Source organism: Onychostruthus taczanowskii, unplaced genomic scaffold, assembly GCF_017590055.1.
Source record: "Onychostruthus taczanowskii isolate IOZ18803 unplaced genomic scaffold, ASM1759005v1 scaffold250, whole genome shotgun sequence".
In the NCBI taxonomy this organism is placed as follows: Eukaryota; Metazoa; Chordata; class Aves; order Passeriformes; family Passeridae; genus Onychostruthus; species Onychostruthus taczanowskii.
The window spans coordinates 182010-200553 of record NW_024499797.1 but is presented as its reverse complement, the minus strand read 5'-3'; the positions used below and the strand labels follow the sequence as shown (position 1 = coordinate 200553).

The 18544-nt window shown below is 40.6% G+C and overlaps 1 protein-coding gene across 1 annotated transcript in view; it reads right to left on the bottom strand.

The window, feature by feature from the left end:
- Nucleotides 1-8928: 8928 nt before the first annotated feature.
- LOC121337170 (glutamate receptor ionotropic, NMDA 3A-like) overlaps nucleotides 8929-18544 on the bottom strand; it is a gene marked incomplete at its 3' end in the record, with an annotated part of 31629 nt that continues 22013 nt past the window's right edge. The window contains 2 exon segments of the mRNA XM_041407053.1: nucleotides 8929-9976; nucleotides 15725-16329. Of these exon segments, the coding sequence (XP_041262987.1) occupies nucleotides 8929-9976; nucleotides 15725-16329 (1653 nt within the window).

The window sequence follows — 18544 nt, the reverse complement described above, 5'->3', positions numbered from 1 at the left end:
CCCTAATTTGTCCTAAACCAGGACAGGGTGCAGCAGCTGCCTCACTGAGTCTGGCTCAGAACTCTTCTGTGAAATGGGACTGGAGGAAAAATGCTTTGGGAACTCCATTTCTAATCATGATCTCAACTCACGAGAAGCATTTCATCACTCATTCTGTTTGCCTCTTCAATGCCAAAATGCAACTCTGTGAACTCTTTTTTTGCTGGAAATGAGAAAAAGGCCACCCAGTATGTAGCTGAGGGCAGTGCCAGTGACTACTCACTTCAGCGACAGAGCCAATGTGGATTTAACTTTTACCACTACCTGTAAAGGTGTCTTTTATTAAACAAAATATAGAAAGGGGGAACATGGCTGAAAGCACTTCCCTAACTTTTCTAACAACTTCTGAGGAAAAACTATGGTGCAAAAGGTTGTAGTAATTCACTTCCACAACAACAACAGTGCTGGTTACCTGTTATAACACCAAGTGCAGTGTTTAATGGACACCTTGTGTATCAGCAGAACTGCCAGCATGATCTCTGCCAGACAACTGCTGCAGAATCTTAAAAATCTGCTCAGTTTCAGTTCCTAATCACCAGAGGATATCATTAGTTAAAGAACTGACGTGGTTTTAGAAATCTGTTTTACAATGACATTTCTGTCTCTCACATATAAAGCAATAGTATTTTACTTTGCCTTATGTAACCCCCACATTTAGGTGGTTTCCCAGCCACCAATAGGTTTCCCAGCAAGAAAATATAAACAATTGGAAGTGGTAAGCAAAGTTTCAGGGGAAAATGAACAAAACAAATGAAATAATAGTAATTAAAAAAAAATACCAACCACAAACCAATATAAAAGTGTTCATGGGCTTTCCCTTCTTATCTGCAGGAGTTTTTGAAAACTAACTAGTGAAACTAACTGGTGAATATTTATGGGGTGCAGAGGGAGATGAAAGAAAATTATTCACAGTGAAGCACATGAATTTCATATTTTAGCAGACGAAAATTCACAGCTCAACTTCTGGAAGTGGAGGTTTTGATCAGGAACTGGTCTATGTGTCCAGGCTTCAGAAGCTGAGATGTTCCCAGGGCCTCCAGGAGAGGGTGTTTGCAGAACGTATTTGAATCAACGCTGTCGCTTCTCTGTTGCGAAAAGTGTCAGTGGAGCTTATTCTTTCCTTGTCAGCATAATGACAGATTTCCTTAAAATTCTGTCACTTTGAATCCAGCCCAGAGAGGTCATTAGTTGGCGTAAAACCTGACAGCTGCACTGAAGTCAATGAGCAGCTTCAATCTGGACACAAGTGCAGAGTCCAGTGCTGACAGTTTTTTCTCTTCACTGCAATAAGGGAATACATGAAAGGAAACTGTGACTTAGGTCTCTGCTCAACAATATAACCTTTGTGTTCATGGTCCCTGTGTGAGGGCTGATAATAAAATGTAAGATCTGCTCTGCTCCTCTGTGTTTTGGAAAAGCTGTTCAGCTCGGGGATGAAACTGGGGACTCAGGTTTGTGGTTAATTTCTCAGAGTTGCCCTGATGATTCAGGTGCTGGGCAGTGCAAAAAGCTCTGTTAGAAGAGCACTCTGGAGAATATGAACTTGCAGGTGTGTTTATCCCTGTTTCTTAATAGCATTCTAAGAGTTTTCTGGACAGAGGTATCTTTAGCCTGTGATTTATTGTGGGACAGCTGAGGACTGTAAGGTAGAAAGTGTAAAATAAGTAAGAAAAATAGGTAGACTGAGGGAAAAGAAGGGATGTAATTCCCAAAAGGAAGTAGATCACTGCTTCCAATTCCACTTCAGCAGAAAGCAGTTGTAAAGATGTTCCACATGGAGTCACTTCATCCAGCATGGTCTTCTGCTTGCTCCCTGTAAAGCATGGCTAATGTACTGTCAGGCAGATGAAATTCTTTTCAAATTACAAGTGAAGGAGAGCTGTGTGGCTGAGAACATGCTCAAGCTACCAAAGAGATGCTAAAGAAGATTTCTGGATAGAGAATTCCTTTTCCATCCTGAGTCTCCAGTCTCTGGATGAAAAGCTATCGCAGATTTCTACAAGCATCTGAGGGCTGAAGGAGGAAAGCTAATGTGGCAGCAACTTTAAGTGTAGGTAGTTTCTTCAAAACCATCATCTTTAAAATCCTTTTTCTTACAAATTTTTTCTGTTCCAGCTGTTGCTGGTTGAATATCAGTCCTCCTACCCCCTGGCCATGTGGCAACTGTCCCCTGGATGCCAGGGCTGAAAACAGTCCTCTGCCTAAACCTGTAAGGCAGGAATAGTGCTCTGTGCTTTCTAGGAAAGGAACAAACAATGGGTTTGTGTTGTAAAGGGGCCATGAGTTACCAGGATGAAGAGGTTTCCAGTTGTAGGTGGTGGAACTCTCTACCTGCACTGCCCTCATTTCTTCAACCCTATTTGCTATTTGCTTTGGGTTCAAGAGCATCAAATGAAGGTAAATCCGAGGGAGTCCTGTCCTTACGGACAGATCCAACATGGGAACAGTACGGGATTTTTTACTTCTTGGAATCAGTGAGGAATGTATTAAGCATGAAGTGTAAAGGAAAAATTACAGCCATATTTGGATACCCTGGCCTCTTGCACAGTGAAATATAGACATTAATATTTGACTTTACCTGGTGTTCAGTCAAATCTTAATGCACTCAGTGAAAACCACTATTTCTTCCAGAGGACTTGGACTGTTGTCATCTCTGAAATCCAGTGGATCAGTGCAGGACTTCTGTCTCCAGGAGGGTGAGCCGGACTAGCACTCTGGTCTCTGTAGATCACATTGGCTGTGACTTTCATGAACGATAATGAACATTCTCCATGCTGCTAAGTCAGCTACACAATGACCTTCTACCTGCAGGTGGTAAGATCAGCTTCTGCATCTTCACTGTTTTCTGCTACTTTTTGCCAGTTACTTCAGTAACATCTTCTTGTAATTCTCCACTTGCATTATTTCTTGCAAGGGTCTGAGCCCCACCTATGATGCGGTTGCTATTTCTGGTTGTGGGCTCACTTTCCTTTTTTAAAAATATGTTATGACATTTAAGTATTTAGGTATTTAGCTTGAGAATAAGAAACTGAAACCCACAGAGATGGGAAAATGCTAAAGTACATTAATTCCTTTTGGTGCTTGAAGAGCAACCTTTACGACCTGCACCACACAGACTGAAGACAGCAGGACATCCTCTCTTCCACACCTACCCCTAAATTCTTTGCCTGAAACAACGAGGGGAGATGAAAAGCAGCCAGGGCAGTCAGTGACAGAGTGAGGCAATATGTGTAGATGAAGACCTCAAGCAGTAAAAGTTAATATGCAAAGATAACAAAACGATAAGTGTTGTCAAGAAGGCATAAAAAACCATGCTTCATTGGGAAAGGAAACTTGATTTGCAGAACACTGCAGGCATTATCTGATAAAATGGGCATCAGAATGAAACAGATCTGAGTTGGACAGATTCTGAACTTCCAAAGCTGTAACTTTAGCAAGAAATCTTTAATGAGGTGATGGGGAAGTTAAACAAGTCAAGTGTTCATCACCATAAATTGCATGGGGAAACTAAAGAAGTCAAGATTGCACCTCCATGACTTGCAGGTGCCTTTCATTCCTGTACGAGACAGCTCTGCAATTCTTTATTCTGGCTGCAGCTTGATACTCAATTTTGCCTTTGTCTGAGAGGCTTTCACTTTCCTCTCTGTGACACTGAAAGTCCTTTTGAGTTCAAATCCTTCACTGACTGATTAATACTCAGAAAAGCACCATGTATTAATTAGCAGGCTCTGATGCTGTGAATCATGACCTTCCTGTGCCCAGTAACTTCCTTCACAGAAACATGTGGTTTCTTCTTTTAGTTGTAAAAAGAAACCTGTGGTCCTGTACAAATACTAAACACCATGGCAATAGTAAGATTTTTAAAAATTCCACTGAATTTGTAACTTGATTTTTTGCTAAACAATTTAGAGCATTTAATGCATATTTAAATAAATGCTACTTCATTATCTATTTAACACATAGCAGTTCAAGTGGTGCCCCTTATAATAATTCATCTCAGGCTGCTGCAGTGAAAGACCACAGCAGTAATTTCCATTAGTGTAATTCCTACAAAAATTCCTTTTTCAGGAAGAAAATTTACCAATAAATACACAACAGTTCTGGCCTTACTCTAAAAATTGCTGAACTCAATGGAAAATATCATTATAAAAAGGAGTACTTGAATCAAGCCTCTAATGAGGGACCACCTACAGAGGGCTTGATCTTTCTTTTTCTGTAATTTGGCATTGCTAAAGCTCATCTGCAATTTCTTGCCAGTTATATTTCTGGACAGTTTTAATACCAATAACACAAAGTATTCAACTGATATAATAAAGGCCATAAGGCCTCTAAATTAACTGAGATGCTCATAAACCAGACATGAGAGCTTGCACCCTCATGTTTTATATATCTAGATACAAATTGTAATAAAAATATGGGCATATCATAAGAGCAAGTCTTCAGGCACTGAACGAGGAGAAGATTGGAGATTTCTGGGGACTAATCCCAATGCACACCAAGACTGTTTGAAGGACTTGCTGGGTGGAACTTTCCAGAGTGACTGTAGGTGTTTGCAGTGTATTTCTTGGGGCACTTTTTTTTTTTTTTGGTGGGTTTTGAAAACACCCTAATTCATGGCAGAGAGAAGGAGGCACTTCCAGGGAATGGTTTAGGTGATCTTGTCCTGAAGCCAGTGCCTTAACAGCAGCCTATCTGTACAAAATATAACTGTTAAGATATAGTTGACTGACTAATAATATCTTATCTCTTCATTGCAGGCATGTAAAGTTAGGAGAGACAACACAGTGAAATTGCTGGTGATGGGACCCAAAGGAGTAGCCCTTTTTTTGTTAAATGAAGCTAAATAGGTTCAATATTTTGTGTCAAAATATAATGCGGAAAGGAACTTCTCCACTGAAAAGGGGTGTTTTTGAAGGTAAACTGATGCAGAGTAGTAAGAACATAACCAGAGTAAATGGCTTCTCAAGTGTGTAGTAAAGATGGAAAAGAAAAGCTATCAGCTGTCACAAAAGTCACAATGGGCAGATAGCACCCAAAACCCTCATTAAATTGTTGAAAGAACAACACTTTTTGCAGAATGGAAGGCCAGGTGTTGGACTACCTTATGGAAAATCTGCCCAGCTCCTCTCCCTTCTGCTGCTGTTTGCTTCCATCTTAGCATGCTTGAAATATTTCTTCTGCTCTATGGGCTTCCAGAATTCTTTTGCCTCAAATATCCTGAATTACCCAACACACTCACGATGTAATGGTCTATCCCCAATATGGCATGAAAAACCCAAAAGCCATTCAGGTCCCTTTGCCACTAAAAAAACTTGACTCTCAGGGGGATCCTGCAGAATCACCTGCCATCAGTTGCTCTGCAGAGTAAAATATCTTCTTTCTAGGACTTACATGTGGCTGTACAAAGAGTAAAATATATATGACTGAGCAACCTGGTGGAGGGTATCCCTGCCCATGGCAACTGGGTGGAACCAGGTGGTTTTTAATCTCTTTTCCAACACAAACCATTCTGTGATTCTGTGATCAGACCATCCCCCAGGCAGGTTCCTGGTCTGCATGCCTGGAGGAGAAATATCTGAACGTTGGAAAGAACTCAGCTCTGGTTGTGTACCTGGGTGCCAGGCACTCTGACAAAGAATAATGGTATAATATTTTTCTGCAACCTAAGAAGTGACATTAGGAGAAAAAGTGAAATGAGCCAGTGTGATTCAGACAAGGGAAGAGATAAAAGTAAATGAAATTATACAAGTACAATGCTTTTTCTCTATGTTGTCTTTCTGTAGAAAAGCTTTTAAACATCTTTGCCATGTAGAGCTTCTTAAGAGGGATTCAGGACATGGATGCATGTTCCATCTGGGCAGCCAGCTCATTTATCCTGTAGCTATCCTATCTCCTTTTCTGCAAACAGGAGGCTGAACGTGTTCCAGTGGACACAAAAGCTGTATTTGCCAGTTTCCACTGGCAAGACCTGTACAGTTAGAAAATGAGGGGGGAGGGGGCAGCTCTGGCCCAAAACTGCCCATTTTCTTAGAAGAATTAAATTTTAAGGTGGCAGGACATTGCTTCAAGATCTCTACAACCTATTGGCTACTGTTGTACCTCCTAGGAAAGGGGGCAGCCACCTTTGATGGACACTGCAGGAGTGTGGCTTTAGTGGCCTGCCCTGGTTAAGATTCTTACACAGAAAATATATGGCAAGTTCCCCAAATTGAAGACATATTCCAGTAAATTAATTCTCATTCCTCACACTGCTTTCCTTCTGCTCTGGTTTCTGTCTCACTGGCTGCTCCTCCTTTCAGCAGCTTGATGATATTTCTATATTCTCTTCTATATCATTAGTGCATTTAAAGGTCCAACTGAGATAGCTCTAATTCTGTCCTTCCTGACTGTTCACAACCTTAGATGGGATTTGCCATTTATGGCTGACAGCCTGAAGAAATTACATGTCTTACATCACCTCAAGAAAGCTGCTCCTCTATTTTGGGCTTTGTTTTTTAAATAAATTTCAAAAGCACAGTACAAAGGGCACATGCATACCAAAAGCAGTAGAAAGATATTTAGAAGTATATTTAAATTAAAAGGTTATTTCTCCCTCCTGCTGCCTTCTTTTTGAAATGAGTCTCCACCACTAAAAAGAAAGAGGTAAACATATCTGGGAAGAAAACCCCAAACATAAAACCTTTTAGTCACATAAAAAATGCTGCAAGTAACTAACTAAAGTGGTGCCTGTAAATGTGTGACTGCTGTGGCCCAAACATTTCTTAAACCTAAGCTTTAACTCTTAGAGAGAACTTTGAGTAGCCACAGCTCAGGGTCCTGTGTGAGCAAGGTTAAACCAGTGCACTTTCTCTTACAACTACTCTTTCAGACTAAGACTTTGGAGGCAAATGCATGAATGACACACACAAAACTACTCTGCAGCTCATGTAATGGCAGGCAATCTTCTTTCCTAAAATCTGTGTTACTTACTCCTACAATGGGAACTGGTAACTACTCAGAGGTTTAGATTTATTCCATAAAGCAGAGAAGTGCTTTTCCAGGAAAGGCTAGTAATCCCACTGATGTTATGGAATCACTGAGGCTACTAACCAGGAGTCATCTGTGTTTCTGTTCTGGACCAAGATCTGTGTCTGCGGCACCTGACATGCTTCAGTGTTCTGCACTAAGCTTCAACAGCACAGCTTTAGAATAATTTAATTTTCCTTGGAGCTGCAGAAATTTCCCAACACCTGTTTTAAAAACACTGCATGTGCTCACAGCAATAATGCTGAAAAGTAGGATGTAATCTGATGCAATTTGATTTGATGGATGAGGAGATGCCCATGCAAAGAGTAGAGGACTAACCTCATTTTCAAACCAACACTGTGGCTTCACACAACAGTGTAACAGAGATATCCCTGGCACTGGGGAAATTCAGCTGAAAGGTCTCATCTGCTTCTTCAGAATGCTTTGAGGAAATCATGTATAACAGACTTCTGCGCCTTACATTGATGAATATATTAATGCAATATTTATGATATTTTTTGTTGGGAGGGGAATGGCAGATTATTAGAAGCAATTTGCTTTAAGCCATAAATCAATTTTAGAGCACCTTGGGTCAGCCACAAAACTGCTGCTCTTTTTTTGTAACATTTTTGGTAGAAACCATCTAGTTAACATTGCAGGGAGTGAATCAGGCACTGCACTTGCACAGTTAAACTGTCTGGTCATCAGCCTGACTGTGAGGTTTCACTGATGTAACAGACGGAGCCTGACCTTTGCTGCGGGAGGGGCATATGTACCATTTATTCACACAATTTACAAAAGCAAGATGTATGCCCTGTTCTTGTGTTATTAAAGTTACTTTTTTAGAGTGGAACAATCTATCAGTTCAGTCCCTTGAGACAAACACACGGTGGATGTTTTCTGTACCAGCAGATTGGTTACGAGCCCAAAACTGTGGGTAATACAATCACACCTTCACTGCAGAAAGTGCCACATGAGCAAGGGAAATCTGCTCTGCTATCGTGTCCCCTGGAGTGACTGCTGGGTGCAGAGAATACTCTGGTGTCATCTGTAGCCATCTATTCTCTCTAAAAGCCATTATGCCCCTTGCTTTCCTGATCACTACTTAGTGACAAACAAATCAAGAATAGTCTTAGAAAAGGACTGGACTTAAATTCCAACTGAAGACCCCTTGGGGAAAGGGAGAGAGCAGGTGGAGGAAGTTCTGGGAAGTCTGAACTCTTTGCAGATGTGTTGTCTACAACACTGCTCACCTCCTCCCATGATGGCTTCCCAGCAGGAATAGCACTGCAAATCAAATCCTGACTACTCGTAAAGTGAATTCCACTGTTTTGAAGCATAAGGCAGGAATTTTCAAAACATTTCAGTGCTGCTATGTTTCATTTAGCATTCATGGGGAATTTTGCCAGCAGTGCCTTTGCCAGCAGCATTATGACCAGTGAAATACTTGAAAAATTCTACCTAGAGAAGATCAATGGTTTCGTCTTGTTCTGTGCAGCTATTTTGTTTCAGTGGATCTCAGGATGGCCTGAGTCATCCCACTGATTTAGACAAGTCTGATCAAAGGGAATATGGAACTGAACTCAAATCCTTAGTCTGCATGTAGAACCCACTATTCTTCTCTGCAGTGGACAGTACCAGAATACTTCACCTTTCTCCTCACCTTTAATCTTCTAAATCCTTCCCCCTACACTCTTAAGGGTGTTTAAAGGTCCTATCTCACTGAACTTTCCCCCTGAAATGCCACCAGATTGTAAGTAATTGCAACCACAGTTTTCCACAGAGATTATTTTCTGATTTTGTCAGAAACCATAAATTATGCAGCAGTGAATTTTGAGTGGAGAAAAAAAAAAGGCTGAGCTAGTAACAACAGACATGCTTTACCTTTGGGTCATGTATCCCAGAAAGTTCTTCATAGATCTTCTCTCCCACCATGACAGCAGCTAGGTTGGCTGTGTATGTCGACAGACAAAACAAGCAGAAAATAGCCCAGAGATTCATTAAAAACCTTCCAGTCCAGCACTTTGGGGGTTTGATGGCAGCTGTTCTTCCAAACAGGATTGCGTAGCAGACATTGAGGGCAGAGGAGAAGGAGAACACTTTGTTCCTGTTCCTTCCCCTAGGGGTCATTCCAAAAGGACTTTTCCACTCATACAAGGTGAGGAATACAGCTGTGATGTGAAGAGCAACAAATATCCCCAGCCACATAGTCCAGTGAAGTGGCCACATAAAGGCTCCAATAGGAGCTGCAGTGTCTTTGGTCCTGACCAAAATCCCCAAGCTTGTTGAAAAGAAAGGACTGGTGAAATCAATCACTTGGCTTCGGGCAGTGTTGATGCTGAATGATGTCACTGCCATGTGAGCTGTACCAGCAAGAAGGTCTCCCACCAGCCCTGTCCAGTGGCCATTCTTCCAGGCACCGTATTTTCCATCCCCAACAATGTACAAGTCAAAATCAAAATTCATATCCTCAGCCAGCTTCTCTAGCAGGTCAATGCAGTAGCCATAGCAGCACTTCTTCAGCTCAATGGGGACAGTGTCATTGCCCCCTTGCAGGGTTTCAAACAGGTTGTCCAGCACACCTGAATCATTGGTCAGTGGGTCCAGGCACAGCTGCCCTGCTGGGCAAAGACCTTCATCATCTACATCCCTTGTGAAGACAAAGGGATGCTCAATCAGAGTCACCACCCTCAGGTGCAGTCGGGTGGGGTGTTGCATGTGACTTTTATGTCTCTGTGCCTGTTCTGGCCATATGCCATAGTCCATGATGATCTTCCCTTCTTGCCAGCTCCCTAGGCGTGTCCACATCGGGTTTCCAATGGGATCATGCTGCAGATTCCAGATGAAGAAATTATTTTCTGAGCTGACAATGGATGAGCCCTTCACCTTAATGTGGCCACTAAGACCATCAAAAGTTGTGTTGGCTAAAAACCTGTTGGAGAGAGAAAGCAGGGGAATCAGAAGCAGGCAGCTGAACCATGAATTTATGTTGAAGAGAGTAGGTGGGAATGTTGCTGGACACCTGGACCATTAATAGCACATAGATCCTGTGGTACAATGAACCAGCCACATAATTTATGACTAAATTATATGGGGATGCTCCCCTACCTATCTAATGCAAATGAAAACTCCTTGGGAAAGATGTATTTTTTTACTTACTAGAAAAAATGAGTACAAGAACAGTAATTTTTTTAGTTACCTTTGCCTTACAAACTGATGAAACACAGGTTAGTTCTAAGCTGAACTCACCAGATCTGCTGTCACTTTCCTAGATAAAAATACATATGAAAATGGAAGAGTGGAAATTATGTATGAAATGTCCTTCCAAGAAAAATGCTACAATCTCAGTAAGATCTAGCTTACATAAGAGGGGCTACTGAAGTGCTGTCAACAGCTTTCAAGCACTCTCAAGCGAACCAATCTGGATTCAAAAATGCAAATTTGGCATTGGTAAATCACTGTTAGACACTTCAGAAAAAAGTAAAGGAAGAAAGTGAAAGATGGTTGCTCTAGGACAGTCAGTTTTAATTCTTAAAAAAAAAGAAAAAAAAAAGAAAAAAAAAAAACACCCAAAAAAGCAGGTTTTAAAAAAAATGTGCAAAAGTAATGTTCTTAAAAGTGCCGCGCTGCCATTGAAGCAGAACTCATGAAGTGTGCCGGTTCTGCACTGCACATTTTGCACTGAGAATTCCGGGATTTTACTATTCCAAATACTGACAATAAAGTTACATATTTCCTTTCTGTTGGAAGGCAGTGTTTGCCACTAGTTGTCCTCTGTGCCTGTTGAATTCAGCTTCTGGCAAGCCATCATCAAAGAGGCTAAAAACTACATGAATAAAGAAGCTGAGAACTCAGTAGGAATTAAGTGTTTGAAGCAGAAAATCCTTTTCATTGTGAGCACCATGACTAGCTGAACTGCATGCTGCTAATAGCAGAGCTGTTATGCATTTGGCAGGGGCTGCACAAGCCTTAAAACACTGGTTCCATTAAAAACAACCGAGTTAAATTGTTGCTAATATGGTGCAAAGCAAGTCATGTACATTTTTTTTCAGTAAGAGGCATTCAGAAGACAGACTACTCAGCTGTTGTGGCAGAATATAGCACTTCACATTAATCCTGAGAATTGGATGAAAGAAGTGCTGGAAGAAGTATAAAGGCTGTCATTCCAGCCTCAATAAGGAAGACATAAACTTTTAAGTAGAGTTAACTGTTTATCAATAGTTACAGAGGATAAAAAATAACCTTAAATTGATTCGAAAACAATAAATCAAATGCAAGTGTGTTACATCCATACTTCTGTCCAGTCTCTACACTTTGTTTTGATGACTTTTGATGATTTTTTATGGGGTTTTAGCAGTTAAAACTCTGCGCTGTTTAAGTCTCAAGGTCATATAAATTTTAGCCCTTTGCAAAGGTAAATTTGTGAAAGTAAATGATTTAGTTTTGAACGTGGTTGTGTCTGTGATAGCCTTCTCTAAGGCAGCTTCACAGTTCTTCCTCAGTCTCCTTTGACTAGGTTGAGTTTGGAGAAAAATGACACAGGCAATACTCTCGATCTGTACATGTGCTAGCTTGGGTCTGGAAATCATGCCTAAAAAGGCAGACATGTGTTTACAAATATAAACATATAAATGTTTATATTTGAAAACTATAAATGCAGTTTTCATGTTTTAAATCCTTTACCATTTCGTCCAGTGTTAAAGGACACTATAGCTCCACTTATCAGTGGTATCTGCCACTGTTTGCCCACTCCTTCCCTCCTAATCCATGCTTCCTATCTGATGGTCTAACTTCCCTGTTTCTGTATGTAAACACTATCAAGACAAAGTTTATGGGAGCAGGCAATCTTTAGCACTAAAGGAAGGTTTATGTGCCCATAAACTTGTTTGGGTTTTATCTCTCTCTTACTTTTATCTCCCTCAGTCTCTGTAAAAAATTGTGCAACTTCTTTACAAGCCTTGCTGGGCATACAAGCCAAAGCCATCACTGTGACAGTAACAGTAAAACCATTCCATGTGTGTAGATGGACCTGCATGAAATGTTTTTTTTTAGGAGATGTGCACAAAAGACTTAGCAGTTCACAAAAATGCCAAAAACTGAGGGAAACAAGTCCTCAGATGGAATAAGCTTGCAATGTTCTCATGAATTTGGCCCCGTGTTGCTGATACAGCATGACCTGGGCATGAGAATGCTGCAAAGCAGGCGCTTTGGGAGTAACTGAAGCCACAGAAAAATGCATTACGTTAGTTTTCTGAAGGTGGAAGGAGACTTCTGGAATTAATGCATGCTGTTCCCTGACTCACACAGTAGAAGTAAGCACCCCCAGGAGGGCAGAACAAGCCCTCTGTACCTGTTCAGTGGTTCGGTAAGGAACAGGTACCTGAGAGAGATTTAACACCATTTGAATGTACAACTTCACTACCTTATCAAGTTAGTGGCTTACTTTTGCAGCTGATTTGCATGTTCTGTATTTTTTTGCAGTGACAGAACATGAATCAAATAAATGATGGGAACCGTGCGGAGAAGCATTTTAACAACACTTTGTTTTATACGCAAGCAGCTGTGGCTGCTGAGCATTTGCATGCACTGTGAGCAGCACCAGTGAAACTCATGCCAGCAACTTCAACTGAAAACTCCTTTACTCAATAACTTTAGGAAACAGATAAGAGGCTCTGGCTACACTTCTTAAGCTAGAAATCTCCAGTGTGAATCTTTGGGCATTACAAGTGCTGGGTACTGCACAAACACACTGGCAGTATCTGAGCAGCACTGTTTCAGAAGGGCTACTGACAGATCTGTATGGAAAGACAGCCTGCACAAATTTCAGAAGGTGAAGGGCCAGATCCTCAAGTCTGACAGCTGAATGAATTTTCTTGATGCTGTGTCAATATATGGGATATAACGTTCACACTGACAGTCGATGATAACTGCATCAAAGCTTTATCAGAGTCACTTCAGTTTCAACAATGAGTCCAAAGTGTGTAATTTGCTTTCCAAAGTTTGTAATTTCAGCTTTGTTTCTCATGTGCTTTTATACAAGAACTGCTCCTTAGACCTTTAGCAGTACTATCACTCTCCGGCAGTATCTTTGAAGTATATTTAAGAATGACTTAATGAAATAATTTTCTCTCAGTCTTGATGATTGGATTATTCCACCTCTCTTTTTGGGAAGCTTACTGGAGGCAAGAACTAGAATTGGCAAGGAAAAAGATAAGGTTCTGGGGAGAACTTTTAGTAGCCTTGCAATCCATAAAGGAACTCTATCAGAGCTGAAGGGCCTTCTTACTGATAGGACAAGAGGGAATGGCTTCAAACTGCCAAGGACAGAGTTACATGGGATACTGGGAATAAGTTCTTCCATGTGAGGGAGGGGAGACCATGGCACTGGTTGTCCAGAGCAGCTACGCCTGCCCTATCCCTTGAAGTGCTCAAGACCAGGTTGGACAGGGCTGGGAGCAACCTGGGATAGTGGAAGATGTCCCTACACAGAGGAGGGGGTGGAATGACGTGACATTTAAGGTCCCTTCCAACCCAAACTATTCTGTGATTTTATGGATCTTTGAAATAGCAGATTGATGAAATTACCCAAGAAGCTGAGTTACAGCTGTAAGACTAATTAAAGCTATAAGACTAGATGAGGGTTTGGAATTTTAATGCCTTGTTCCATCAACAAGGATGCTCCCGTGAGCAGGCAAGAATAGATGAGGGAATCAATCTTATTGTAAGAGGAATAATGGACAGTGACTTACAACAGTAAAGTCTTCAGGGGGTTGTACATCTATACGCATATCCATGCAGATATAAGCATGCTTTGCCATGCACTAGCTCATTATTCTGCTCCTGGGTTCACTTAAATGTCTGCACAGCCAAGGTATGAGATCAGTGCTGGCAGAAGAAGCTCTGGCTGTGCCAGAGAGTGGGGCTGCTGTTCATCCACCCTTTGAGGAGAGGCGAGGTGGAGGTCTGTGCACTGCTTCTTCTCCCTCATCCCCTTCTCCATCCCCATGCACAGCAGCTACAAGGCTTCCCACCAAGACACATGGGTCCACTCAGACAGAAAAATGCACTCATTAGTAAAAAGCAGTTAAGCACCAGACAAAATTTTCATCTTTGGAGGCTAAAAATGCCTAAAAACCCTGGTGAGAGGGGCCAGGTTGGTCACAGTGAAGCCATTCATCAGGGTATCACACCTGAGAAATTAATGGCACCACTCAAGAGTTAATAGTTATGCTGCTGACATAAACACATCAGTTCTGGCTGTCAGGTACCTGTCTGGCTCATACTCTGCAAAAACAGCTGCACTGCTTCAGGACAAGGGTTTCTCTAACTTGTTATTTTCTCTTTAATAGTGCTCACAAGCAAATGTGTAGGGGAAAAAAACAAGGCATACAATTATCTCTTTCATTTCTGCAATACCTTTACCAATATGAAGGGAAAAGAAATTTCACAGATGTGAAATTGCATATTGTCTCCCAAAATATAACAAAAGCTAATGGTTCTCTGTAGAGAGCATCAAAGATGAACTGTTTTTCAAGGATACATTTAAGTGTTTTACTTTTGTTTTCTTTTTTGTTTAAATCTCTTCTTCAAACCTCAAAAAGCCTATTAATAAAACTGCTATCCTCTTGTTACTCTAAGGAGACTCCTACTGACTTTTAATTTTCAGTTAAAATATCCAGAATAATGTGGCAAAATAAATATCACAAGTCACTGGAGTATTGTGAGTTGGTCCAATGTTTATTTCCCAAGTCATCTTGCACTATTTGGAGACAAAGAGTTTTTGACTTTCAATGGACATGTGCACTAAGGAAATATTGGAGTCTCAAATGGTTGTGTTTTGAGCAGTGCTGTTAATAATGCATTTATTATTGTGCAGACATATCCAAGAAAAAAATATGTTTTTCAAAAAAAGCCTCAAGAACTTTTATCCTAACTCTGTCCAACAAAATCTTTAAGTTGAAAACCAGGTGTAATAGGGTGAAAACATGCAACAGTCGTTGGATGTAGATTAAGTGATGAATTAATATAGTTAGCCAAGATATTTTTGCTTGTTTTCAAAAAGAACTATGCAATCATATGTTAAAAACTATAATATATCTAGACAGGAACACCCAAGGAGTTTTGGGAATAGCTTCTATATAGTGACATGCAGCAGAGGCAGCACTTTGTACTTTTGAGCGCTCTCACCAGAAGAAGCCCTCTGAGGAGATGAAGGTGCATCTTTTTCCTCTCTTTTCCATGGAAGCAAAATATCAAGGGCTACTACTCATCTTTATATTGTCCAAAGACTTAGACAGTGCGAATATTCTGTGTTTTTGACACTCAAAATCTCAGAGAATTTGACAGTAGCCCACTTTACATGAATAAATATAAATACAAGTTTCAGAGCACAGTCTGTAACCTAGCCTATGTTTACTATGTGATCTCTGCTTCTGTGGAGCAGTGTCTTCTTCTACCAGAATCTCTTAGTTCTGGTTCTCTCACAGTGTGGCAAAGTCAAAATTTCATTATCTGCCCAGAAGTAAAGAAGCAGAAGAAAATACTGAAACAAACATGTTTGTGAGGGAGGGTAAGCAGCATGATAGCTAACCCACAGAGAATGGTGGGAGGGAGAGGAAAATTATTTTTCTTGCAGTACAGCAAATATTACCTAAGGGGAAAAAAAAAAGGCAAAACTTACTTTGACAAATACTGGCCTGAAGTGATATTCCTCTCCTCCATGTCCATGCAGTTCATTGTACTTGGGATGAGAGCCAGTTCAGGCTGGATCATGGTGGCTGCTGCCACAGCCCTGGCTACCAGCTCCATGGCATCCTGCACGTAATGCTCGAAGACCGACTGAGTTGTCTTGCCGTGAGCGATGAGACCGAGGGGTAAACCTTCTGTCCTCAGCTCTTCCACGTTCCGTGAATCCCCAATAATCCAGTGCAGCTCTGGAGGCATCACACCAAACTGCGTGGTTATCTCGAAAATCCTCCGCGTTTTCTCCATGTCGCACCCAAACATCACCACGGTTGACGTCGTGTCTTTGATGCTCTCCAGATAAAACTGCAAGTAGTTCAGAAGGTCACTGGTTGAAGTGAGGTTTGCTGTGATGTTTATAATGGACCCCAGGTGGAACTTGGAGCTCTGTTGTGTGAGGAAGAGAAAATCTGTGATGTTCCACTCCTCCTGGCACAGCATCAGGCTGAAATTGTACCAGTTGTTCATCGCGAGGATCGAGAAAGTGACGTCAGCATCAGAACTCAGTGAGTTTTCTAAGCTCATCTGCAGGTGAAGGGGGTTCTGTGGTTATAAAAATGAAAGACAGTGATCAGAAATATACTGGACACAACCTAATGAGTCTGATTAATTTCTATACACTCCCTTAGTTCAAAGAAACCACCTGCCAATCAACAGAACTGTGTGAGCAACAGGAAAATTTACACCCACCCAGCTTAAATGGACTGTGATTCACAGGCTTCCTCTGCTAGTTTGACTCAACTGCAGCAGTCATTAATGAGCCTGTTTCTGAGAATATATTATTCTTTCTACCCACTTGTCCTTTTGGATTTCAAAGCATTCTCAAGAAAAGATTTCCCTGCACCCCTAACAGGCATATGAGAAGGTATTTCCTTACTCCTCAATTTCAGGCCATTTACAGACCCATTTACAAATGGATGCTGAAAGGTTCATTGGTAAACAATAAAAAAATAAGGAAAATGCCTCTGTTCTTTTAATTACAGCTCTTTTTTTTGTGTGTGTAGTTGGGAAGACTTTTTACAGACATATGAGTAACCTAACAAAATGGATAACAGTCTACCATCAAGGCTCATCATGTACTGCCAACAACACAGGACAAGTTACTCAATGCATAAGAGGCTAAGATATGCAGACTGATTTCTGAGCTGGAAAACGTTTGATAAACAAGCATTTCATACTCATTTTTTCCATGTCATTGATGCTATTACAGAACTTAACCCATTATGTTTCCCAACACCATTGCCCTTGGCTTTATCTTTTCCAGAAAAGGAAGGAGGATTTAAGGCTAACTCCTCTGTTCTCTGAAGGTGAGTAGTTCTTATTATTTTATCATTCTTTTCCCTTACTCTCATTCCTCTCCTTTCCCTGGTCCTAAAATAAATATTTATTTACAGTTTTAATAAGAAAGAAAAAAAAAGTAAAAGAATCCAAGCAATTTTTGGCATTTGCTATGAAATAGTTCTCTGCCCTACAAAAGTTTTTACCAGGCTTTCAGCTAGCATATTATATATTACTCCAACTTTTGCTTTTTAGTTGAGAACTTAACAATCTTCCCTGTAGGTTTCCTAAAGAAGTTGTATCACTTTACACATTCATATACATATCACTTTACATAGCATTCAATACCAGCCATGATACTGTCCAAAAAATGTCATGTCTGTTCCAGTGCACCTTTTGGTCTGTGAGACCTTCATTATGACTTTATGTCAGCATTTGTCTGTATTCATGTCCACTCAAATTGTATATTACCTGTATAATATCTTTTTATCCATTATGTTACTAAACACTTTAGGTCTGTTCATCCTTCTCTTATGCCCTCAGTAGGGACCAAACCTTCTCAAAGTCAACAAAAAAATGTCATTTTGGTTTTAAAAGTACTTTACTGATAATAACAGGCTCCAGTTTGTATGGATCTTAGAAATGCCATTCTGAATTCAGAATAACATGTAATGAGCCAATTTACACTAGTTTTATTAAATAAAACCCTGGGCTCTCCAACACAGATGTAAGGGCTGAAATCCCAAAAAAAAAAAAAACAAACCTCAAACCCTGATGAGCTATGCATTGGTTATAAGCAGAAAGCCCTCACTGTGTTAATTTGCAGCTACAAGAACTCATCATCTGTTTTCCAGATAGTTTAAATTCAGAGTTTGATAAAAAGAATGTTGTAATTGAAGATGTGCTAAGTTCTTTTTGTTATCTCTTGGGTTTGGTACCTGTGGCCCTTTTTTTTTTTACCGAGATGCAAGAACAAGCTAATTAAACAGATCACTGTCCACAATCAATGCACATCATGTACTGCCAGCAAGACACAAGAGGGATGACTCTTTGAAAAAGGACAAGTTATTCAGTGCACAAGGAGCTCACCTTGTGAGCTCACAAGGAGCAGAATTTCTGAGTTCTGAGCTGGAAAACATTGCCTACTAATTAAAACGTGATAAGTTCAGAAGGGAAATAAAGCACTGTGCATAGTGCATTTTGGGAAGCTGGTTTGAATAAACTAGTCCCTGCAAACTGAATCACCACAAACTTTTTTTCTGAGGTTATGAGATAATCAGGTAAATTTACTCCAGTTGGTCTCTCACTGCAAATAGATAGTAGTAGAAAGGATTTGTCGTGTCCTCTTTGTCCAAGATTAGGGAGAAGTGGAAATATTTTGTACACAATGATTCACCTCCCATCAGCAAAACTCTGCGAGCTTTAGTTAATTCAAATGTTAATGCCAGTAAGAATAAATGTTTTTCAGTATACACAGAAC